The sequence below is a fragment of the Bombina bombina genome, chromosome 7 (assembly GCF_027579735.1).
Source record: "Bombina bombina isolate aBomBom1 chromosome 7, aBomBom1.pri, whole genome shotgun sequence".
NCBI lineage: Eukaryota > Metazoa > Chordata > Amphibia > Anura > Bombinatoridae > Bombina > Bombina bombina.
In genome coordinates, this window is record NC_069505.1 from 94,849,581 (window position 1) to 94,876,373 (window position 26,793).

At 41.5% G+C, this 26,793-nt stretch overlaps 1 protein-coding gene across 2 annotated transcripts in view; it reads left to right on the forward strand.

Annotated features, from left to right (window-relative positions):
- The window catches only part of PHRF1 (PHD and ring finger domains 1), a 247,004-nt gene extending 230,940 nt beyond the window's left edge, over positions 1 to 16,064 (forward strand). For both annotated transcript variants that reach the window (XM_053720192.1, XM_053720193.1), the window contains exons 19-20: positions 5,921 to 6,049; positions 15,368 to 16,064. In XM_053720192.1, the coding sequence (XP_053576167.1) occupies positions 5,921 to 6,049; positions 15,368 to 15,514 (276 nt within the window). In that variant the 3' untranslated portion in view covers positions 15,515 to 16,064. The remainder of the gene's footprint in view (positions 1 to 5,920; positions 6,050 to 15,367) is intronic.
- Positions 16,065 to 26,793: the final 10,729 nt, after the last annotated feature.

Below are 26,793 nucleotides of genomic sequence, written 5' to 3' on the forward strand. Positions count from 1 at the left end.
GCAGATTCCGGTAAGATCGTTACATTTTATTTTCATCATGGATGTTTTGTAATAAATACAACAGTTTATCCAAGGGGCTACAGCCTTGTGGGATTAACTTAAATACAGGGTCTCAGTGAGGCTCCTTTTGTATCTTGGAATCAAGGGTTAATATTTCCTGAGGGGGGTTATTGAAAAGGTTTTTTTTTAATCATGTTTGTTATGTGATTCTGTCTGCTAATGTGTAGTGATAATTGGGATATTTCGGAACATAACGGCCTATTGTAAGTGACGCGGTCTTTACGGTCGGGCGCGCTTTTTCATGGACTGCACGGTACACCTTGTGACCAGGCATGGTCATGTTTTGGGCTCTCCATTTCCGCATTCCTGACCGTGTGGTGACGGAGAAATTCTGTTTAGCTGGTGTCTGGTTCATAGGAGGTGGTGAGTGCCCCAGCCATTGGGGGTGTAAGGTGCCGTTTACATTTTTCTTATTGGTCCATTTTTTTATCAATATCCCAGTTATGGATGATTCTGATTTTTTTGGAGACGGATGTCTCTGATTCTACTTCTTGCAAAGACTTTGAATTGGTCCGGGTGATACATGTCCATCAGTTATGTTCTGAATGCCATTTTAGAGTGCTCCCTTCCTCAGGATCGGGGAACCAGGGGCACGCTGAGCCATCTGCCTCTGGGGATTCTGCTTCCCACAAGGTGCTTTCCCTACAACCATCTCTTACTATGCATGCAGGTAACCCAAACATGGCTTATTCTTCTCTGGAAGGTGGCCTGTTTCCTCCGGAGGTTACGACACGGTTCCGCATGGCCCATATCCTTGGCGCTGGTGCATTTACATCTCCCAGGAGTGTGTTTAAGATATTGTCTGTGTTTCGTTAACCAGGGCTCGTCAGGCATGGGATCGCCTGGTCCAGTTCAGCCACCTGGGGGAGGGAATGTCCCTGAGGCTTCAGGGGGTCAACCTACGGGGCCAGGGTCTTCGTTTGCCCCGGCAGAGGTTGTTATGTTTTTTGCTATAGACTGGTGCGTCTTCATGTTCTACTGAGGCACGTTTTGGCATTACTGGAGGATCTCACTCTTAATGGGGTGGTGGATCATGAGTCTTCCGATGCTTATGGCATGCAGAATTGGACATAAGGGGATGAAATAATCTTCTTATAGTCTTGTTTCTTGACTATCTTTCCAGTTCTGAGCTTAGAAGACTCGGTTTCCTGTTGGGCTGGTCCTGCGGGAGTGTCCGTTCTTCCTGGACGATAACCTACGGGTTGCCTTATCTTTTGTTTTGATCCGGTTAGGATGGATTTTATTTGGTTTAAGCTCATGTTTGTTATAATATTTCTTTTGGGAATTTTCTTCTCTGGAGTCGATACTTGCAATTTTGTGATTGCACTGTTCACTTTTACGAAAGTTTGTTCATGTGGACGTGTTTTAGTCCTAATGTTTGTCGGTTGTTATCGCTCCTTCTTAGTTGGTGAATGTGTGGCCTTGTTAATTGGGCCCTTGGTCTCAGGCTGGTCCTGACTGGGTACAAATCCTTCTGTTTTAAGGCCTATTTCAGACACGTGGCACCTGCTATGCCTGGCTGGTCCGGTTATGGCGCTGAGTTCTTCTCACTATTATTTGTTTTTGTTTTACAAGTTTCAGCTAGCATTCTGAAAGGATTTGATGGTCCGTGGTTTGTGGCATGGAGGCTCGTGTTCGGTCCTCAGCCTTTTAATCTAGTGGCCGGGACTCCGTTGAGATCCGCTATGATATACTCTGTTGGTTCCGATTCGGGATCCAGAGTGTTTCCTTCCCATGGGGGGTTAGAAGTTAAAGTTTTTAGGTCCTTCGTGCAGCCAGTTCCTGGCGTTCTTGCCTTTCAAGGTTCCTTGGGACTGTCCATTTGGGGCTTATTCCCTCTGGAGGTCTCTTCCTTCAGGTCGAGGCTGTTTGGGCTTTATCCGTTTTTTCTTGGCAGAAGTTGAGGCCCCTGGAGTTTGTACTTTCAGGGTCGATGAACAGTTTTCTCCTCCTTCCTAGCTTTCGCTTAGGGGATGCTCAGCATTCTTCTTCCTTGGGGTGGTCCTCCGGGAGGTTAATCTGAAGATTATGGAGACTAGTTGTTTGTCTACTCTCTCTTGTAATTCCCTTAGCTTTGGACTTTGTGAAGGTAATTCTTGGGGCCTTTGGGCTCTAGGGGACTATGACCTAGCACCTTGTTGGTGGGGAGTTGGCCTCCTGCTAGGGGCGTTCTCTTCCCTTTGGTCTGGGAACTTTATGAGTTAGTTATGTGCCCGTTTCTCCAGTCTTACTCGGATATCATCCCCTGTGAGGTCTGAATCTTCAGACTGGATATCTTGTGCTCCCTGGAGGGGTTGTTAGTTTTCAGATGGCTCTGGGTTCCAGTTCTAGGGTCCTTATGTTGGATCTTTATGGACTTTTGATCCTGTAGACTGGTTCAGGACGACCCAGTTTCCAATGGGGGCTGATTTGTTATTAGGAGTGTGCTCTTTTTTTATGGGGAGTTTTTCACTGTTGTATCATCAGCGGTGATCTGGATGATCTTCATTCAATCTTTGACTAATTAGCCTACGGCTTTTATGTCCTTGAAGGCATGCGTGCCATTTCTTATAAGGGCCCTCCCCTTTAGGGGGGGGGGAGAGATTGTAGTCTACAGCAGTGGGGTTTCCTCTCTCTGGAGACGGCCAGCGCTAGTGGTCTGGTAGATGGCCTAGCCACCAGATGGAGTTTGAATCCAGCTGCAGCTGAGTTTTCCCTCACTCTGAATGACAGGAGGAGAAAGCACTTGTTCTCGGAGCAGATGCCTTTTATTTAGAAGGCAGCATTCTGCTGCTCTGTGGCTGTTCGACCAGCTGTTTGGAGACTAGACTCTCCGTGTCGAGACTGTCAAAGACAGCTGTGCCAGGTCTTTTTTAAGATCTATTTTGCACTTTTCTATACCCCACAAACATTGAGGGTTTTCCTTTGAAGTGCCTTATGTTTGAAAGAGCGAAAGGGCTGGGCCAGCTGTAGTAGCCTGATGGTTAGCTTAGCTGCCTAGCAAGCAGAAGGTTTGCAGTTTGAAACTCATAGTTAATAATTTTTTTAAAATCCTAACACACTTCTCTCTCTGTTTTGGTGATTAGTTAATCATTTTATTCAGGGGGCCTCCTTATGTTCATCCTTCCTGGACTGTATTCTTAATGGATGCACGTTTTACAGGTTGGGGAACTGTCTAAGGGTCTTTTGACAGCACAATGGGTTTGGAAACTTCAAAAGGCAAGGTATCCCATCGATATTTTAGAACTCTGTGCTATTTTTTCAGAGCTCTTTCAGGCTTGGCCTCTTTTAGGAGAGAACTTTTTTATTTTTTGCTTTCAGACAGACAATACCACAACTGTGGCATATGTCAATCAACAATAGGGACTTGTAGTTCCTTAAGCAATTAAGAAGTATCTTGAATACATTCTTAGATGGAATTCATCTCCTGTCTATTTTCTACGATTTTAGACATTTGGGAGGTGGATTATCTCAGCCGTCAGTCTTTACATCCGGGAGAGTGGTGTCTCTATAAAGATGTGTTTTTCTCAATTTCCCAGGTACCTTTTGAGGTCCAGGGATCCTCAGGTGGAGATGGTGGATGCATTAGCAGTGTCTTTGTTTTGAAACCTGACTACATCCTTCCGCCTCTGTTTTTTTCTTCTAAAGGTGAATTCCAAGATCATATTGGAACCGTGTCATGTGTTTCTGATAGCATCAGCATGGCCTTACAGGTTTGGTATGTGGATCTTGTTCAGATGTCCAAGTTGCCATCCTTGGCCGCTTTCTCTTTGACCAGCCCTCTTGTTCTAGGGGCTATTTTTCCATCAGGATCTCAAATTACTAATTTGGGGGTATGGAAATGGATTAGTGTTTAGTCATAGAGGTTTCTCTGAACATGTATTATCAGGTTTGGAAAACCTATATTTTATAGTGTTCTTCTCATAAATTCTATTGGCATTCTTTTAGAATTCCTAGGATTTTACAATTTTTTAGGATGGTTTGGATAAGTTTGTCTGCAAATTTTTTGAAGGAACAAATCTCTGTTCTTTTGGTTTTATTTTCTAGAAAGATTGGTTAAGCTTCCTGGTATTCACTGTTCAGGCTTTGGTTGGTATCAAGCCTGTTCATTTATTAATTTCTCCTTTTTGGAGTCTTATTTGGTTTGAAGATTATCTACTTTCTTGGAAAGTGTTGTTTCTTTTGACTATCTATTCTGCTACAAGAGTTTCTGATTTATTAGCTCTCTCTTGTGTGTCTCCTTATCTGTTTTTTTTTTCATCTAGATAAGTTTTGTGGACTTCTTTTTTTTCCTAAGTTTGTGAATCTGAACAACATTAGTAGAGAAATTGTTGTTCCTTCTTTGTTTTCTAATCCTAAAGATTTTGTTTAGAGTTCTTTACATCCTTTGGATGTGGTAAGAGCTTTATAATTCTATATCGAAGTTAGTAGGATTTCAGAAGACTTCTAGTCTATCTGTTGTTTTTCTGGTTCCAGAAAAGTTTAGGAAGCCTCTGCCTTTTATTTTGCATCCTGATTAAAGCTTTCGTTTTTCAAGGCTTATTTCGAGGCAGGGTTAGCTTCCCCTCAGAGTTTTACAGCTCATTCTACCAAGTTCAGTCGTCATTTCTTGGGCTTTTTCAGAATGAAGCTTAGGTTGATCAAATTTGCAAATCAGTAATTTGGTCTTCTTTGCATACTTTTATTTTTTCTTCTGAAGCAGTCTTTGGTAGAAAAAGTTCTTCAGGCAGCTGTTTCAGTTTGATTCTACTGCTTTTGATTTAAGTGTTTTCAAGGAAAACTTATTTATTGTGTGGATTTAATTTCTCAGTGGAAATAACTGTTATTTTATCCCTCCCTTTCTAGTGACTCTTCTGTGGACTTCCACATCTTTGGTATTTCTATCCCATCAGTCACTAGCTCATGGACTCTTGCCAATTACATGAAAGAAAACATAATTTATGTACGAACTTACCTGATAAATTAATTTCTTTCATATTGGCAAGAGTCCATGAGGCCCACTCTTTTTATGGTGGTTATGTTTTTAGTATAAAAGCACAATTATTTTTCCTGTTCTTTTTGAATGCTTTTCGACTTTTTATTTTATCACCCCACTTCTTGGCTATTCATTAAACTGAATTGTGGGTGTGGTGAGGGGTGTATTTATAGGCATTTTGAGGTTTGGGAAACTTTGCCCCTTCTGGTAGGATTGTATATCCCATACGTCACTAGCTCATGGACTCTTGCCAATATGAAAGAAATGAATTTATCAGGTAAGTTCTTACATAAATTGTTATCCTACACTGTTGGGAGCTAGCTGCTGCTTGGTGCCTGCACACATTTATTTCTTGTGATTGGAAAACTAGATATGTTTAGCTAGCTTCTAGTAGTGCAGTGTATATCAGTCTGGTCCTGCCAAACTAGGTCAGCCACAAAATTCCAGGCAATTATCCTCAGAAAATGGAAAGCCAGACTATTGTTTCAGTCTCCTTTTGGGCCTCGTCAGTGAGGTGCAGCTATATACTGTACCTCTAGGCACATTGCACAATGAGTCTTTTTTGAGGTTGTCTATAGGAGAGCAAAAGCCCGGTATTGTATTATGCAACAATAAACCTTTTATTTGTTTTATTAATTTTTCCCCCTCTTTATCAAGACAGAATAATGAATGCTGAATAGAACCTTTATTTTATCCATCCTTAGTTTAAAGTATACTAGTAACACTGCATGTCATCCTTTAATGTAAGCCATCTCTCATTGGTTATGTGAAATAGACTTAATGTTCAGTTAAGAGTTAAAAAAACAATAATGATGTTATTTGCGTTTTAGCTCAAATACATTAAAGTGTTTTAATGTCTCTGGCCTGTTTAACATCTAATACGGCTTCTTTTTTCCTGCTGTTTAGTACATGAAGAAGCTTCACATTCAAGAACGCGCAGTAGAAGAAGTCAAATTAGCCATCAAGCCATTTTACCAGAAGAGGGAGATAACTAAAGAGGAATACAAGGACATCCTGCGCAAGGCTGTTCAGAAGGTGTGTGGGTACATGTGTTTAATATCAGTCTTGAATCTTTTCTTTCTTTTTTTTTTGTAATTGATCTATACATTTTAATGATGCTTACTTGTTGGTTAATGATGGGCAGGCTGGAATAGGTTGAAGATAAGGTTGTAATATAACAAAGAAAAACACACATATAAATGTATATATGTGTGTGTGTGTATATGATTGGCTATACAGTGATTTTTATGGTTATTATGTTTATGTAATGGAGGAATTTAATCTCACAGTTTTATCTCCTCCATAACTTAAATTAATTTAGCTTTTTGCCTGAAAATAAGCTTCACTTCTGCTGATGAAAGTTAAAATGAAGGTAAACTCTGTGGCATAACTTTATCTCCATATAACATATATGTTCCCAAATAATCATACAGATGAATTATTAGCTGTTATTGTCTATACAATTTTTTTTCTGTTTACCTTTTTTCTCCGTGTTTATTGCTAGCCTCCACCGCCCCCCCTCCTTCGCATATTTGGTTATTTTGACTTTGGCATTAAAGCAGATTAATTGTCAAACAGGCTGCTTTCAACAAGAGCCGTCACTGTAGGTGTTTTACACATGCACTTCAATATATCCTTGGTCTTGTATACTCATCCAATCAGGAGAGTTTTTTATTATAGCATATTTTAAGTTTTATGCGCATGCGTCCTGAAGCTGGTCACGCCAAAGTAAAAAGTGAATTGTTTGTGATATTGCAATTCACGGTTTACCTGGATTTGTGCCAGTTCGTTTATTGTAACAAATTTCATTGCATTACATAATAATTTGTGAATGGTGAACACATATTTCGAATTATATTTCATAATGATCTATTGTATATAATTTCTTTGTGTGATATGTAGATTTTTATTAAAATCATTGAAAATAACACTTATCACCATCATTTTTGGTATTGTATTTTAGTACATTACGTTTCTCAATTAAATATAGATATATAGCTTTCTTTTTAATGACACAATAAGTGCACGGATTATCTTTAATTACTAATGGGATATTCACCTCCTGGCCAGCAGGAGGCGGCAAAGAGCACCACAGCAAAGCTGTTAAATGGCTCCTCCCTTCCCTCCCACCCCAGTCATTGTCTTTGCCTATGTTAGTGATAGGAAGAGGTAAAGTGAGGTGTTAGAAAAGATTCTTCAATCAAGAGTTTATTATTTTTAAAGTAGTACAAGATTGTGCTGCTTTGTTCTAGGGTGTAGCCACTAGCCGTAGTCCATATCCGTCTCTTCAGTAGAGCATTGGTGGCTTTAGAGCAATGGGAACTTGTGGGGCATAATTCTCACTGCGCCACCCATATGTCGATGCTGACCTAAACCCAGAAAACCTGAGGGATATTTACTCAGGAATTTCTTCTTTGTCACAGGTCTATGGGAGGGAGAGGACCTCTTAAACCTGCTGACCTGCCTTGCTGTCTTGCAGATATATGAGGTAAGTGCTGCTTTATTATTCTGGGGAGACACTCAGAAAAAAAAGAGAGCACTTCATTATTATACATCACACAATACAGGAGCTCATAGGGTATGCTCCTATTGTGGGACACGTAAACTCTAAGAGTCTGAAGGAACCAGACAGCATTAAAGCAGGCACTGGAGCTGGGAGAGACAGATTTTTAAGGCTCTGGTGGTGTAATAACTCAGCGGTTTTTCTAAGAGCAAAATGCCGACCGGGAGAGTAGATTACGGTTGGTAACGACCACGATGGGCGGTTCTTCTGAATTGCGCGCCTTTTCACTGTGCTTCTGTGTACAGATAATACCGGACCAGAAATTTTCATCATCTGCCTAGAAGCGCATGTTGCTTGCTATACATGCGTTTCTAGGACCGGATAGTAGCGGTGACGTTCCCCTGGTGAGTCCCGACCGTTACCAAGAGAGTTAAGATGTTCTTAGGTCTTGAGGTCAGGTAAGCACCTCAGCAAGACTGCTGAGCTGTAGGGGTGTCATTATTTATTTTTTTGCTAGTCTTTTAAGTACATTTTTACATACGCAGTAAAAAAGTTACATTTTAAAATGTAAAGGCACAGTAACGTTTGCATTTAAAAAAAATTGTAACAAAATTAAAGTTTATAATTCATAATTGTGTTGTTGTGAATCAGAATGGACCAAGGGGCTTTGCAAGATCTCACTTGCTCGTTGTGTTGCTAATGTGGAACGACCAATTTCTGCTCCTCATGTATTGAGAGGTCATTAAATTATAGGGAAAAGATTTTTTCAGAGCCAACTTTTTCTAAAGCGGATGTTGTCCAGGAGTCTAATGACGAGGTTCAATATATGCCGCATCTGTCTCCTCAAGCGTCCCAAATTTTACCGCCCCCACAAGCAGTGCCCTGCGCTTCCTCTATAGCTCCCGCTGGAGTTACTTTAAGAGACATCGCTTTTCTCATGTCTTCTACAATCTCTGCTTGTCTGCTTTTCCAATGTTGCAGGGAAAGCGTAAGAGGAAAATCAGATTAGTAAGCGAGGTTTATGACGCAGTTGTTGCTATTTCAGATGCCCCCCTCCCAGAAGCCTGAGGAGGAGGATACCATAGTAGCATCTGAAAGGTGAAATTTCAGATTTTGACAGTGTAATTCCTCTTGCTGATATTGAAGTTGAATCCTTCAGGTTTAAGCTAAGAACACCTTCGTCTGTTACTTAAGGAGGTTTTAGCTACATTGGACGACAGCGACTCCACGGTCGTTGTTAATCCTAAGAAATCCAGTAAACTAAACAAATATTTTGAGGTACCTTTCTTGATAGAGGTTTTTCCAAAGGTACCAGACCGAGCTTCTGAGATCATTACTAAGGAGTGGGAGAGACCGGGTAATCCCTTTTTCTCCATCTGCTATATTTAAAAAGATGTTTCCCATAGCCGACTCAGTTAAGGAGGCTTGGCAAACAGTCCCCAAGGTGGAAGGAGCTGTTTCCACCCTAGCTAAGAGAACTACTATTCCCATAGAGGATAGTTGTGCTTTCAAAGATCCTATGGCCAAAAAATTAGAGGGGTTATTCAAAAGAATGTATGTACACCAGGGCTTACAATGGCAGCCAGCTGTGTGCATTGCTACCGTAACTAGTGCAGCGGAATATTGGTTTGATGCGTTGTCTGATGATATTAGGACTGACACTCCCCTGGATGAGATCCAGGATAGGATAAAAGCTCTTAAATTGGCTAATTCCTTTATTACGGATGCTTCCCTTCAAGTTATCAAACTGTGAGCAAAGATTTCAGGTTTCTCTGTTCTAGCTCGCAGAGCCTTATGGTTAAAACCTTGGTCTGCAGAGGTGTTCTCTAAGTCCAAGCTTTTAGCGATTCCTTACAAGGGGAAGACCTTGTTTGGACCGGACTTGACGGAGATGATCTCTGATATTATGGGAGGTAAAGGCCATCTTCTCCCTCAGGATAAGAGAAACAAACGGAAGGGACGAGAGAGTAATTTTCGTTCCTTTCTAAACTTCTTTTTCCGCCTCCAAGCAGGATCAGGCTAAACCTTCATGGAGACCCAATCAGTCCTGGAATAAGGGAAAACAATCCAAGTAGCCTGCTATTGAGTCAAAGACTGCATGAAGGGCCTGCCCTCAATCCGGGACCGGATCTTGCAGGGGGCAGATTTTCCTTTTTTTGTTCAGGCTTGGGTTCGAGATGTTCAGGATCCCTGAGCAGTAGACATAGTGTCCCAGGGATACAATCTAGAGTTCAAAAGTTTTCCTCACAGAAGCAGGTTTCTGCTTTCAAGATTATCTGTGGACTAGACAAAAGGAGAGGCGTTCTTACGCTGTGTAAGAGACCTCTCCGACCTGGGAGTGATTGTTCCTGTTCCGATATAGGAACAGGGTCTGGGATTTTATTCCAATCTGTTAGTGGTTCCCAAAAAAGAGGGAACCTTCAGGCCAATTTTAGATCTCAGGAGTCTAAACAAGTTCCTCAGAGTACGGTCCTTCAAGATGGAAACTATTCGTTCCATTCTCCCTTTGATCCAAGAGGGTCAGTTTATGACAACAGTGGATTTAAAGGATGCGTACCTGCATGTTCCCATTCAAAAGAATCGTCACAAGTTTCTAAGGTTTGCCTTTCTGGACAAACATTTACCAGTTCATGTCTCTTCCCTTCGGTCTTGCCACAGCTCCCAGAATTTTCACAAAGATTCTGGGATCACTGTTGGCGGAGCTTTGGTTAAGGGGCATTGCAGTGGCGCCCTATCTGGACGACATCCTAGTCCAGGCGCCAGCATTAGAACAAGCAAGATCCCACAGGGACATGGTGTTATCCTTCCTGCAATCTCACTTGTGGAAGGTAAATTTGGAAAAGAGTTCCTTAGTCCCAAATACAAGGGTAACTTTCTTGAGAACTATACTAAATTCCCTATTAATGAAGATTTTTCTGACAGAAGTCAGGAAATCAAAGATTATCGATACTTGTTGAATCCTTCAGTCCACTCCTCGGCCTTCAGTGGCTTAGTGCATTGAGGTAATCGGGCTGATGGTGGCGGCAATGGACATCATCCCGTTTGCTTGGTTCTACTTCAGATCTCTGCAGTTAAGCATGCTCAGGCAATGGAACGGCGATTATGCAGATTTGTCTCCTCAAATACTACTGGAGCAGGAGACAAGGGATTCTCTTCACTGGTGGTTATCTCTGGATCATCTCTCCCAGGGAACCTGCTTTCGCAGACCTTCTTGGGGGATTGCGACAACAGACGCAAGTCTTCTAGGGTGGGGAGCAGTCTGGGGCTCCCTAAAAGGCTCAGAGTTTGGACTCGGTCAGAGTCTGTTCTTCCTATAAACATTCTGGAGCTGAGAGCGATCTTCAATGCTCGTCTGGCCTGGCCTCAGTTGGCCTTGGTCCAGTAACATAACTTCAATGGCTTACATCAATCATCAAGGAGGAACGAGGAGTTCCGTAGCGATGACAGAGGTAACCAAGATAATTCAGTGGGCGGAGGCCCATTCGTGTTCCCTGTCGGCAATCCACATCCCAGGGGTAGACAACTGGGAGGCGGTCTTCTTGAGCAGACGGTCCTTTCATTCGGGGGAGTGGGAACTCCATCCGGAAGTATTCAACAGCCTGATTCTCAGGTGGGGTCAGCCGGAATTAGATCTCATGGCATCTCGACAGAATGCCAAGCTCCCGAAATACGGGTCGAGGTCCAGGGACCCCCAGGCAGAACTGATAGATGCTCTGGCAGTTCCTTGGACCTTCAGTCTAGCATACCTATTTCCTCCATTTGCTCTTCTTCCTCGGGTCATTGCTCGAATCAAGCAGGAGAGGGCATCAGTGATCCTCATTGCACCGGCTTGGCCTCGCAGGATTTGGTATGCAGATCTGGTGGACATGTCATCTCTGCCACCTTGGAGATTTTCGTTGGGGAAGGACCTTCTAATTCAAGGGCCCTTCCTACATCCAAATCTAGTTTCTCTGAAGCTGACTGCTTGGAGATTGAACTCTTAATTGTATCCAAGCGGGACTTTTCTGACTCGGTCATAGGGACCATGATTCAGGCTTGTAAGCCTGTAGCTTGAAAGATTTACCACAAGATATTGCGTAAATATCTCTATTGGTGCAAATCCAAGGGCTACTCATGGAGTAGAGTTAGGACTCCTAGAATTTTGTCCTTTCTCCAAGAAGGTTTGGAGAAGGGTTTATCGACAAGTTCCCTAAAGGGTCAAATCTCTGCCTTATCTATTTTGTTACACAAACGTCTGGCAGATGTCTCAGATGTACAATCATTTTGTTAGGCCTTAGTCAGGATCAGGCCTGTGTTGAAACCAGTTACTCCTCCATGGAGTCTGAATTTAGTTCTCAAAGTTCTTCAAGGGGCTCCGTTTGAACCTATGGATTCCTTAGATATTAAGTTGTTATCTTGGAAAGTTTCATTTCTTCTTCTCGTAGAGTGTCAGAGCTCTCGGCATTGCAGTATGAGTCTCCTTACCTTATTTTCCATTCAGATAAGGTAGTTTTACGTTCTAAATTAGTATTTCTTCCTAAGGTTGTTTCTGATCGGAACATTAATCAGGAGATTGTTGTTCCTTCTTTGTGTCCTAATCCTCCTCCTCAGAAGGAACGTCTTCTGCACAATTTGGATGTTGTCCGTGCTTTAAAGTTTTAGCTGCAGGCGACCAAGGACTCACGGGGGCTGTTGCTTCCTCATGGGCATTCAAAAATGAAGCTTCTGTGGAACAGATTTGCAGGGCTGCAACTTGGTCTTCTCTTCACACTTTTTCAAAGTTCTACAAATTTGACACTTTTGCCTCGGCTGAGGCTGTTTTTGGGAGAAAGGTTCTTCAAGCAGTGGTGCCTTCCGTTTGGATTCCCTGTCTTGTCCCTCCCGTATCATCTGTGTACTCTAGCTTGGGTATTGAATCCCATTAGTAATTAAAGATGATCCGTGGACTCATCGTGTCATTAAAAAGAAAAGAAAATTTATGCTTACCTGATAAATGTATTTCTTTTTTGACACAATGAGTCCACTGCCCGCCCTGTTCTTGAAAGACAGGTTGTTGGTTATTATAACCTTTAGACACCTCTGCACCTTGGTTTTTCCTTTCTATCCTTAACTTCGGTCGAATGACTGGAGTGGGAGGGAAGGGAGGAGCTATTTAAAAGCTTTGCTGTGGTGCTCTTTGCCGCCTCCTGCTGACCAGGAGGTGAATATCCCATTAGTAATTAAAGATGATCCGTGGACTCATCGTGTCAAAAAAGAAATACATTTATCATGTAAGCATAAATTTTCTTTTTTCTTTTTTTTTTTTTTTAAATTTTTAGATATAAGAAATATGTTAAGAATTAAAACCAAACACGTGCTGTACTATTGATTCATCGGCATACACACTTGCGGAAAGCTTTCCACCATCAGCAGCAAGTAAACTATGAATCTCGTGATTCAATGTTTACTTGGCTGACCTCAGCGAACGCTTAGCGCATGCGCACTAGGAGAACCGTATCGGGAGCGTGCATCAGGTGTGACATGTACAGAGGGTAGGACCACAATAAACGTCACTTCTGTAGTGTGTGAATATGTAGTGTGTATGATTGAAACGGGCCACATATAAAAACGTATTTTTTATAAAAATAAGTAAGTAGATTTTACAACAAATATTATAGCGGTTCACATAGAAAACTTATACAAATTACATTTATACTTGGGAAACTGCCTTGTGTTTATCATCACTTTAATAAAATCGAAATAGCTGTCCAGAAGTGGTTTCTGTTTTGCTGCACTTACTCCATAATGGGATTCTGTGTTCAGACACAGTATAGAAGCAAAAACTGTTGATATATTGTATATCTAATTTGCATATCTTACCCAGAGTTCTCTGGTGCATTGGTAACAATGTATACAGGCTACTTCTATGGAAAGGCAAGCAGGGATACTTCCCTAGATGTGCTGATTGTCTATACAATACTTTTAATGGTTTTATATAAATGTGTCTGTGTGTGTGTGTATTTTATTTATTTTTAATTTTACTTACATTAACCTGTAAATAGGGTTAAACACATATTTAAAGTCTGTTCCAGAGCAGCAATGTACTATTGTAAGCTAGGTAAACACATTTTGTGAGCCAATGACATGAGACATGCTTATAGCCACCAATCACTATCTGTTTATGACTCAAAGCATGTGTTTTAATGCAATGCATTCTGCATTAGATTTAAAGGGCCATTATACACTCAAAAAATATAGGCTATTTAAATTAAGCACCAAAAGCAAATAAAGTTTATAATTGACATGTATTAGCAATTTTGCTGCTAACTCTCCTAAAATTGATTATAAAATTTCTAATCCTCTCAGTGCATGAGCATATGAACGTAATATCCACTAGCTTCAGAGCAAGGCTTTTTCTACACCCCCTATCTAGTGTCCTTTACAGCCAGCCCCCCATGCTGGGGCTGTCTGTGTCATAGATAAGCCTGTCACTTACAAATCCCCTCTCAGCCATTTCTCCTGGAATGTTTACACTGGGCACGATCTCACTCCTGGTAAGCATTCTGTAGACACAAGGGGAATATTCCACTCACAGCTCTGTGAAACATGATCCTGAGATGTTTTACAGAGCTGTGTGTGAAAATATTCAGAGTGCCGTAGTGAGGGCAAAGAGTCAGATATATGGACAGTTGCGCTCCACTCATAATCTGGGCATTATATTTCTATCTATACCCAGTGATCTTCAATTAGCAAAGCATACACTGATGTTCAGTTTATAGAAGTAAAGTCTACCTAGGCATACAATACCTGCATCACTCTATAAATGTGTTTTTATATGGACAGATGTATTTTATATCAGCTGAGCACTGCCTGAGATGTAGACAGAGCATTTAATTTTACCTGTAACAAACTGCACATGAGCTAAATCACAGGGATTTTACCCCAGAACATTCTCTGTTTCATATTCTGCACCTCAGCAACATCCAGAGCTCCGCTCCCAGCTACTCCCACTCTCCTGCCTCTTCATAAATATTAATATTGTAGCTGTAAAGCAGGGAGCTCTGGATGTTGCCGAGTGCCCAGTGTTAACATTCAGGGAGAAAGGGCTGAGAGAGTTGAGGGGATTTGTAAGTGACAGCCTTATCTATTACACATACAGCCCCAGCATGGGGGGCTGACTGTAAATGACACTAGATTGGGGGTGTAGAAAAAGCCTTGCTCTGAAGCTAGTGGATATTACGTTCGTATTCTCATGCACTGAGAGGATTAGAAATTTAAAGGATTACTTTCTGTTATAATTTTTAAGCTAAACAACTAACATATTAAAGTTAATAAACATTAATTGAAACCTACTGACCTATATTTTCTCCAAAACGAAGTTTCATAACGTTCTAAAAGTTATATCTTTTATTCGCCGATGATGTCACGTTATCCTGCCCACTATTTTCAGCACTGCATGTTCAAAATACTTAAACCAATAACTTTGTGTTTAAAGCGCCATTTTGAAACCTAGGTATTGTAAACGGATTGGTACAGAGCAAAGGATACCCACGGAGTGGGTTTGGAGAACAATTAAATTTGCAGACAAGAGTTCTGATATACGGTAGAGATATGTTAATGAAATGCTATTGATAAAAAGCGTATTTGGGGTAGTTAGTAACAGGCATAGAAAATATTTACTTACAGTGGCCCTTTAATAATCATTTTTAGGAGAGTTAGCAGCAAAATTGCGAATACATGTCAATTATAAACTGTATCTTCTTTTGGTGCTTAATTTAAATAGCCTATATTTTTGAGTGTATAATGGCCCTTTAAGAAGTTCCATGTCCCTTCCATTTAGTGTAATCTAGTCACGATATTATTGATCTGCTTATTTTTCTCTTCTGTTACAGATTTGCCACAGTAAGAGTGGGGAAATCAATCCAGTTAAAGTAGTCAACCTAGTCAAAGCCTATGTGGATAGGTACAAGCATCTACGCAAACACAAGAAGACAGACACAGAGGATTATTTATACACAGGACGTGATTCACCTTTATGAAGCAAGACCGACCTTGAGATTAAAGACTTTAGGCTGGCAGCCTTCAGAATCCAACAACCCAATAATTCTGCATGGGAGACCAAAAGCCTCAAGTTTGATGATTAGTATCTTACTGGAAGATACTCAATCAAAGACACCTATTGATTCTCATCTTTATTTGACATTTTTTAACTCTCTGAGGACTTTCTTTAAGAAGTGGGAAAGGAATGGGGTTTTTTACATCGTGGCAAAGGTTTAGATTCACTGGCAAAGTTGTAAAATTTGTAATTTAACCATCACGGCGTTCCATTTACAGATAAAGACTGGAGTCCATTTTGGGACATTGTTGCCGTTTGCCCTCTGTCGTTTCAGTGTTACTAAAGCCTTTGCTGAATAAGTTGGTAAAGAAGATGTTTTTGTTTTGGTTGTCCATATATTTCCTTCCTGTGCTGGAGATGGGTTGTAGAGGAGAGACATTAAGCTGCAGAGCAGAAGACAAAATCTTTTGTCTGTTGACTTTTTGAACATGTGTAAAGACAAACATATACATATAAAACTGTTTTAAATTGTTTTCTGATGTTTGCTTCTTTAAATTTGTTTAATATTTTTTTTCTTTAATTAAGATCATTCAATTCTGAAGGGTCAACTTCCTGTCAAATTAAAGTGACAAAATGTAAAATGTTTTATTAATAGGTGATCAATTTGTGGGTCAAACACCTTAAAAAAATGACCAAAAAAACCCACAATCACAGACTGAAAAAAAAATGATCAATTAACCCTTTGAGTGCTAATGACGGTTTTGAGCCGTCACTAGCACTCTCCCACCTTGAGGGAGATCTGGGGGATGCCAACCGGTCCTACCCCGGCGATCGTGCCTGTAGAGTGACAGGCATCGCCGGGGCATCACGTTTTGCGTGGTGACGTCACACGCAACTTTATTAACAATTTGTCAATACAGAGTATAGGGAAAGGGGGCATACTGCTTAGAAGCCTGTATCTCGGGCATCTAAGCAGCTACAGACCCACCGTTGAAAATATAATTGCCTAACCTTTCCAATGGTGTAAGTCTTGGGGATCTGGAGAAAAAAAAAAAAAAGTTAAAACATTTTTTTTCACAAAATAAATGAAATCAGCTTAGCACCAAGGTGGGAAAGTGCTTAGCACTCAAAGGGTTACATGTGACAAAGAAAAAGAAAGTATACATCTGTCTTGTTAAAGTCAAAACAGTTCAAATAAAATAGCAAAATGATATTATTCAGTATAATCGGTCAGTAAAAAATACAAGTATATAAAAGGATATACTGTCTTTCTTATACCCTTAATCTTCCTTATAGCGTTCCTAGATTAATTTCAATCACAGAGAAGTCACCTACCTGTGTTAAACTCTTTCATCCTCATGCATAAAACTGTCATCTAACTTATAAATATATATATATATATATATATGTGTGTGTGTGTGTATATATATATATATAGATATCTCCGCTTGATGACCTGTTAAGAGTGTTGCACACTCGGCTCCGCCAAATATTTAATCCCCAACGGGACTTACCCTTTCTTCACAGCCCTTTTACCTGGAGTGGAAAGCCGTTTGGGAGACCCCTCTCCTAGGCTCTCTGAGGTACGCCGTCCTGCTCGGAGCACGCTCCCACAAGCTCACCGCAGCTCACACGCTGCACCGGCGTCCAACTAAACACTCCAGGGCACCACCCGATGACGTCAAACAGACGCGGCCGACTAGCAAGGGAAGAAGGGAAACCGGACCGGGAACTTGGCAAGACGATCCTTGAAACAAACCAAGATGGTAAGAGGAAAGGTCGCAATGTGCCGTTGCCTTTGCTTTAAGCCTCCAAGACTTCACCCACTGCAACTTGCTCCAGGCTGGAATAGGCTGTAGCTTGAAAACAAACACTTAAAGTCCTGGGGCTGCAGTAAAACACTTATTCTTTATTGATCCAGTAAAAGCATACATGAAGACATCAGAAACAAAAAGCATGCCCTTAGTGTCTTAAGCTTACGCGTTTCGGCTGGTGTGCCGTACTCATAGCTCTCTGACCACCTCCTCACTAATGGGCTATTTAAGAGGTGTAAAAACAATTGATTCGCTAAGGCTCATGCTTTGATTCATTTAACTGTTTAGTTACTAAGCAATTAGACTAACATACAAGTGTGCTAATTTCCTCTAAATCGCTTAGTACTTGCTGTCTGTACTTTACATGTATCCACTGCACAGGATTCACTGACCTAAAACATTGTTAAATAAATGACATTCAAACAATTTCAAAAGATTAAACATTGTTAACATTTTTTGCACAATGCCAACCCACTTTATGTGATACCTGTCACTTAACTATTTGCATCTACTTGAAAACTTAATAATGCAAAGGGAGTAATATGTATAAAAAAGTGGGCTAGTAATACTAAATGATAACTTAATATTAGTTTTCTTTGCCTTGAATTTTGGAATTTCTAGTCTGAACGTTTAACTTGTATCCATACGTCCAATGATATTAATTTCTATGAGTATGCATTTAATAGCAAATTTTTTGATGCAAGTTCCAATGTTATCTTATCTAATTTAGATGGTGACAGGCAATTGGATAGAAGAGCATTATATATAAGCTATTTAGGAGAATAGTGGTCAGGGTGAGTAGTAGTAATATTAGCAACAGGCTACAAAGGCAATGTAGAGAATGATGTATGTAATGGATTAGATTCTACTTCCTTTATCTTCAAAAGTGTACAAAGGCAAAGAAAACTAATATTAAGTTATCATTTAGTATTACTAGCCCACTTTTTTATACATATTACTCCCTTTGCATTATTAAGTTTTCAAGTAGATGCAAATAGTTAAGTGACAGGTATCACATAAAGTGGGTTGGCATTGTGCAAAAAATGTTAACAATGTTTAATCTTTTGAAATTGTTTGAATGTCATTTATTTAACAATGTTTTATGTCAGTGAATCCTGTGCAGTGGATACATGTAAAGTACAGACAGCAAGTACTAAGCGATTTAGAGGAAATTAGCACACTTGTATGTTAGTCTAATTGCTTAGTAACTAAACAGTTAAATGAATCAAAGCATGAGCCTTAGCGAATCAATTGTTTTTACACCTCTTAAATAGCCCATTAGTGAGGAGGTGGTCAGAGAGCTATGAGTACGGCACACCAGCCGAAACGCGTAAGCTTAAGACACTAAGGGCATGCTTTTCTCCAACATAGGTGTGTCCGGTCCACGGCGTCATCCTTACTTGTGGGATATTCTCTTCCCCAACAGGAAATGGCAAAGAGCCCAGCAAAGCTGGTCACATGATCCCTCCTAGGCTCCGCCTACCCCAGTCATTCTCTTTGCCGTTGTACAGGCAACATCTCCACGGAGATGGCTTAGAGTTTTTTAGTGTTTAACTGTAGTTTTTATTATTCAATCAAGAGTTTGTTATTTTAAAATAGTGCTGGTATGTACTATTTACTCAGAAACAGAAAAGAGATGAAGATTTCTGTTTGTATGAGGAAAATTATTTTAGCACCGTAACTAAAATCCATGGCTGTTCCACACAGGACTGTTGAGAGCAATTAACTTCAGTTGGGGGAACAGTGTGCAGTCTCTTACTGCTTGAGGTATGACACATTCTAACAAGACGATGTAATGCTGGAAGCTGTCATTTTCCCTATGGGATCCGGTAAGCCATGTTTATTAAGATAGTAAATAAGGGCTTCACAAGGGCTTATTAAGACTGTAGACTTTTTCTGGGCTAAATCGATTCATTATTAACACATATTTAGCCTTGAGGAATCATTTATTCTGGGTATTTTGATATGATTATATCGGCAGGCACTGTTTTTGACACCTTATTCTTTAGGGGCTTTCCCTAATCATAGTCAGAGCCTCATTTTCGCGCCGGTATGGCGCACTTGTTTTTGAGGACAGCATGGCATGCAGCTGCATGTGTGTGGAGCTCTGATACATAGAAAAGTCTTTCTGAAGGCATCATTTGGTATCGTATTCCCCTTTGGGCTTGGTTGGGTCTCAGCAAAGCAGATTCCAGGGACTGTAAAGGGGTTAAATATAAAAACGGCTCCGGTTCCGTTATTTTAAGGGTTAAAGCTTCCAAATTTGGTGTGCAATACTTTTAAGGCTTTAAGACACTGTGGTGAAATTTTGGTGAATTTTGAACAATTCCTTCATACTTTTTCGCAATTGCAGTAATAAAGTGTGTTTAGTTTAAAATTTAAAGTGACAGTAACGGTTTTATTTTAAAACGTTTTTTGTGCTTTGTTATCAAGTTTATGCCTGTTTAACATGTCTGAACTACCAGATAGATTGTGTTCTGAGTGTGGGGAAACCAAGGTTCCTTCTCATTTAACTATATGTATTTTATGTCATAAAAAAAATTTAGTAAAAATGATGCCCAAGATGATTCCTCAAGTGAGGGGAGTAAGCATGGTACTGCATCATCCCCTCCTTCGTCTACACCAGTCTTGCCCATACAGGAGGCCCCTAGTACATCTAGTGCGCCAATACTCCTTACTATGCAACATTTAACGGCTGTAATGGATAATTCTATCAAAAACATTTTAGCCAATATGCCCACTTATCAGTGAAAGCGCGACTGCTCTGTTTTAGAAAATTCTGTAGAGCATGAGAACGCTGATGATATGGTTTCTGAAGGGTCCCTACACCAGTCTGAGGGGGCCAGGGAGGTTTTGTCTGAGGGAGAAATTTCAGATTCAGGAAACATTTCTCAACAAGCTGAACCTGATGTGATTACTTTTAAATTTAAGTTGGAACATCTCCGCGCTCTGCTTAAGGAGGTGTTATCCAATTTGGATGATTGTGATTATCTGGTCATTCCAGAACCACTATGTAAAATGGAAAAGTTCTTAGAGGCCCCGGGGCCCCCCGAAGCTTTTCCTATATCCAAGCGGGTGGCGTACATTGTTAGTAAAGAATGGGACAGGCCCGGTATACCTTTAGTACCTCCCCCCATATTTATAAAATTGTTTTCCTATAGTCGACCCCAGAAAGGACTGATGGCAGACAGTCCCCAAGGTCGAGGGGGCGGTTTCTACTCTACACAAGCGCGCCACTATACCCATAGAAGATAGTTGTGCTTTCCAAGATCCTATGGATAAAAAATTAGAAGGTCTGCTAAAGATGTTTGTTCAGCAAGGTTCCCTTCTACAACCAATTGCATGCATTGTCCCTGTCACTGCAGCCGCGTGTTTCTAGTTTGATGAGCTAGGAAAGGCGATTATTAGTAATTCTTCTTCTTATGAGGAGATTATGGACAGAATTCATGCTCTTAAATTGGCTAATTCTTTCACCCTAGACGCCACCTTGCAATTGGCTAGGTTAGCGGCGAAAAAATTCTGGGTTTGCTATTGTGGCGCAGAGCGCTTTGGTTAAAATCTTGGGCAGCGGATGCGTCTTCCAAGAACAAATTGCTTGACATTCCTTTCAAGGGGAAAACACTCTTTGGCCCTGACTTGAAAGAGATTATCTCTGATATCACTGGGGGCAAGGGCCACGCCCTTCCTCAGGATAGGTCTTTTCAAGACCAAAAATAAACCTAAGTTTCGTCCCTTTCGCAGAAACGGATCAGCCCCAAGGGCTACGTCCTCTAAGCAGGAAGGTAATACTTCTCAAGCCAATCCAGCCTGGAGACCTATGCAAGGCTGGAACAAAGGAAAGCAGGCCAGGAAACCTGCCACTGCTACCAAGACAGCATGAAATGCGGGCCCCCGATCCGGGACCGGATCTGGTGGGGGGCAGACTCTCTCTCTTCGCTCAGGCTGGGGCAAGAGATGTTCTGGATCCTTGGGCGCTAGAAATAGTCTCCCAAGGTTATTCTCTGGAGTTCAAGGGGCTTCCTCCAAGGGGGAGGTTCCACAGGTCTCAGTTGTCTTCAGACCACATAAGAAGACAGGCATTCTTACATTGGGTAGAAGACCTGCTAAAAATGGGAGTGATTCATCCTGTTCCATTAGGAGAACAAGGGATGGGGTTCTACTCCAATCTGTTCATAGTTCCCAAAAAAGAGGGAACGTTCAGACCAATCTTAGATCTCAAGATCTTGAACAAGTTTCTCAAGGTTCCATCGTTCAAGATGGAAACCATTCGAACACTCCTTCCTTCCATCCAGGAAGGTCAATTCATGACCAAGGTGGATTTCAAGGATGCGTATCTACATATTCCTATCCACAAGGAACATCATCGGTTCCTAAGGTTTGAATTCCTGGACAAGCATTTCCAGTTCGTGGCGTTTTCTTTCGGATTAGCCACTGCTCCTAGGATTTTCTCATAGGTACTAGGGTCCCTTCTGGCGGTGCTAAGACCAAGGGGCATTGCTGTAGTACCTTACTTGGACGACATTCTGATTCGAGCGTCGTCCCTTCCTCAAGTAAAGGCTCACACGGACATTGTCCTGGCCTTTCTCAGATCTCACGGATGGAAAGTGAACGTGGAAAAGAGTTCTCTATCTCCGTCAACGAGGGTTCCCTTCTTGGGAACTATAATAGACTCCTTAGAAATGAGGATTTTTCTGACAGAAGCCAGAAAAACAAAACTTCTAGACTCTTGTCGGATACTTCATTCCGTTCCTCTTCCTTCCATAGCGCAGTGCATGGAAGTGATAGGTTTGATGGTAGCGGCAATGGACATAGTTCCTTTTGTGCGCATTCATCTAAGACCATTACAACTGTTCATGCTCAGTCAGTGGAATGGGGACTATTCAGACTTGTCTCCGAAGATACAAGTAAATCAGAGGACCAGAGACTCATTCCGTTGGTGGCTGTCCCTGGACAACCTGTCACAAGGGATGACCTTCCGCAGACCAGAGTGGGTCATTGTCACAACCGACGCCAGTCTGATGGGCTGGGGCGCGGTCTGGGGATCCCTGAAAGCTCAGGGTCTTTGGTCTCGGGTAGAATCTCTTCTACCGATAAATATTCTGGAACTGAGAGCGATATTCAATGCTCTCAAAGCTTGGCCTCAGCTAGCGAGGGCCAAGTTCATACATCAACCATCAGGGGGGAACAAGGAGTTCCCTAGCGATGGAAGAAGTGACCAAAATCATTCTATGGGCGGAGTCTCACTCCTGCCACCTGTCTGCTATCCACATCCCAGGAGTGGAAAATTGGGAAGCGGATTTTCTGAGTCGTCAGACATTGCATCCGGGGGAGTGGGAACTCCATCCGGAAATCTTTGCCCAAGTCACTCAACCGTGGGGCATTCCAGACATGGATCTGATGGCCTCTCGTCAGAACTTCAGAGTTCCTTACTACGGGTACAGATCCAGGGATCCCAAGGCGGCTCTAGTGGATGCACTAGTAGCACCTTGGACCTTCAAACTAGCTTATGTGTTCCCGCCGTTTCCTCTCATCCCCAGGCTGGTAGCCAGGATCAATCAGGAGAGGGCGTCGGTGATTTTGATAGCTCCTGCGTGGCCACGCAGGACTTGGTATGCAGATCTGGTGAATATGTCATCGGCTCCACCATGGAAGCTACCTTTGAGACGAGACCTTCTTGTTCTAGGTCCGTTCGACCCACTCCAGCTGACTGCTTGGAGATTGAACGCTTGATCTTATCAAAGCGAGGGTTCTCAGATTCTGTTATTAATACTCTTGTTCAGGCCTGAAAGCCTGTAACCAGAAAAATTACCACATAATTTGGTATATCTGTTGGTGTGAAACTGCAGGATTCCCTTGGGACAAGGTTAAGATTCCTAAGAGTCTATCCTTCCTTCGAGAAGGATTGGAAAAAGGATTATCTGCAAGTTCCTTGATGGGACAGATTTCTGCCTTGTCTGTGTTACTTCACAAAAAGCTGGCAGCTGTGCCAGATGTTCTAGCCTTTGTTCAGGCTCTGGTTAGAATCAAGCCTGTTTACAAAATTTTGACTCCTCCTTGGAGTCTCAACCTAGTTCTTTCAGTTCTTTAGGGGGTTCCGTTTGAACCCTTACATTCCGTTGATATTAAGTTATTATCTTGGAAAGTTTTGTTTTTGGTTGCAATTTCTTCTGCTAGAAGAGTTTCAGAATTATCTGCTCTGCAGTGTTCTTCTCCTTATCTGGTGTTCCATGCAGATAAGGTGGTTTTGCGTACTAAACCTGGTTTTCTTCCAAAAGTTGTTTCTAACAAAAACATTAACCAGGAGATAGTTGTGCCTTCTTTGTGTCCTAATCCAGTTTCAAAGAAGGAACGTTTGTTGCACAACTTGGATGTAGTTCGTGCTCTCAAATTTTACTTAGCAGCTACTAAGGATTTCAGACAAACTTTGTCTTTGTTTGTTGTTTATTCTGGTAAACGGAGAGGTCAAAAAGCAACTTCTACCTCTCTCTCCTTCTGGATTAAAAGCATTATCCGATTGGCTTATGAGACTGCCGGACGGCAGCCTCCTGAAAGAATCACAGCTCACTCCACTAGGGCTGTGGCTTCCACATGGGCCTTCAAGAACGAGGCTTCTGTTGATCAGATATGTAAGGCAGCGACTTGGTCTTCACTGCACACTTTTTCTAAATTTTACAAATTTGATACTTTTGCTTCTTCTGAGGCTATTTTTGGGAGAAAGGTTTTGCAAGCCGTGGTGCCTTCCATTTAGGTGACCTGATTTGCTCCCTCCCTTCATCCGTGTCCTAAAGCTTTGGTATTGGTTCCCACAAGTAAGGATGACGCCGTGGACCGGACACACCTATGTTGGAGAAAACAGAATTTATGTTTACCTGATAAATTACTTTCTCCAACGGTGTGTCCGGTCCACGGCCCGCCCTGGTTTTTTTAATCAGGTCTGATAATTTATTTTCTTTAACTACAGTCACCACGGTAACATATGGTTTCTCCTATGCAAATATTCCTCCTTAACGTCGGTCGAATGACTGGGGTAGGCGGAGCCTAGGAGGGATCATGTGACCAGCTTTGCTGGGCTCTTTGCCATTTCCTGTTGGGGAAGAGAATATCCCACAAGTAAGGATGACGCCGTGGACCGGACACACCGTTGGAGAAAGTAATTTATCAGGTAAACATAAATTCTGTTTTTGTTTCTGATGTCTTCATGTATGCTTTTACTGGATCAATAAAGAATAAGTGTTTTACTGCAGCCCCAGGACTTTAAGTGTTTGTTTCCCTAATACAGCCACACAACTGCAGCCACACACAAAATGCAAGCTAATAAACCAACTGGGAACAAGTCAGGGTTTGCAGACTTATGTAATCACCCTGGGCATAAGCAAAACAAGGAGAAAGGACAGCACGACCGGACCGTGTACACATCCCATGACCCATAAACAGGCTCAGCTTTGGTTGCTATCGCACTCACATAAAGCTACACTATTTACAGAGTCACAGGCAGTTAACCCCGGGCCTTCCTGGGTGCAGGTCCAAAGGGTAAATTACAGAAACAGACAGTACAACACACACATAAAGTCCGACAAAATCTGTCCGACAGCTAAAGCTTGGCCAAAATTGGGTCATGCAACAGGACAATGATATCAAGCACACCAACAAATCTACAAAAGAATGGCTGAAAAAGAGAAGAATCAAGGTGTTGCAATGGCCCAGTCAAAGTCCAGACCTCTTCCTGAATTGAAATGCTTTGACGGGACCTTAAAGGGACACTGAACCCAAATTTTTTCTTTCGTGAGTCAGATAGAGCAGGCAATTTTAAGCAACTTTCTAATTTACTCCTATTATCAATTTTTCTTCATTCTCTTGCTATCTTTATTTGAAAAATAAGGCATCTAAGCTTTGGGTTTTTTGGTTCAGTACTCTGGACAGCACTTTTTTATTGGTGGATGAATGTATCCACCAATCAGCAAGGACAACCCAAGTTGTTCACCAAAAATGGGCTGGCATCTAAACTTACATTCTTGCATTTCAAATAAAGATACCAAGAGAATGAAGAAAATTTGATTATAGGAGTAAATTAGAAAGTTGCTTAAAATGTCATGCTCTGTCTGAATCACAAAAGAAAAAATTTGGGTTCAGTGTCTCTTTTAAGAGAGCTGTGCATAAACGTATGCCCTCAAACCTCAATGCACTGACACAACTTCTTAAGCAAAACACAACTGGAGAGCCAATTAGTAGAGGCAGTTGTATGTAGCGGTTACCAGCGGTTTCCTGCTTTGGAACAGGGGTGGAAAACACACAGTAGGGGTCTGTAATTGAAAACTTGCATGCTCTAATTAATTGTAAGTGTGTACGATTGGCATTAGAATGTTTTGAAAAAAGTCAAATCATTTTGCAAGAAAATAGCAAAAGTGATGTACTTGTGATACTTTTAATGACTAACTAGTAGCTGATGCAATCACAAGCTTTCAGGACACTGAAGTGGCTAACGGAGCTGGAGAATTAAATAAAAGGGCTATGTGTGACATCAAATGTAGAAACTCTCCAAAACAAAAAGTCCCAGACTGGCTTAATCCAGGGATATAAAGTTTATTCAAAATTATAAAATATAAAGAACACAGTATGCAAAAAATTGAAACATCAGTAAAAGCAGGGGTGCCCCCCAGACATTAGACCTGAATTTCTTTCTTCCTGGTGAGTGTCCACAAGCTCCTTACGTATGGGAATTCAACACCTGGCCACCCGGTGGAGACAATGACACCAAGAGCTTTAGTCCCTCCCACTTCTCTCTACCGCCTAGTCTAAATGTATAGCCTAGGAGAGTAGAAAAGAAAAAGCAGCGTAAATGCGGTGCAAACTAAAACTGCCGCCAACCAGTAAAAGAAAACAAACTGGTGGGTCTCGTGGACTCTCACCACCAAGAAAGAAATTAATCAGGTAAGCATAAATTGTTGTATTTCTTAAAGGGAAAATGTACTCCCAATTTTTATGCACAGGAACTAATCTCCAGTATAAAACCTTTCAAAAAACTTACCTTGAAGCTCCCAGTTTAGCACCATTGAAGAGGTTAGACTGGGACACCAGGTAAAAGGGGCTGAGAAAGCTGTAAGAGCAGACACTCCACCCTTCCCTGCATATGAAAAGACAGATTACACAAACAAGTGCAGCAGCAGTTTGTAGATTGGGTTAGGAGTCTGAAAATCAGCACAATACAACTATACATTGTTACAAAAACACTCCCAGAGAGGAGGGGCTATATAAATGGATCATCTACAAAATATTTCTGCAAAAGAAAAATCTAGTGTACAATGTCCCTTTAAGGTGGTGAGAGTCCACTAGCTCCTTACATATGGGATCCGATACCCAAGCTGTGGAGTCATGTGAAAAAGACGTGGGACAAAATTAAGGCAGAAATCTTTTTACCAGACACAGCTGCCTGGAGGGCATTCCTGCCAAA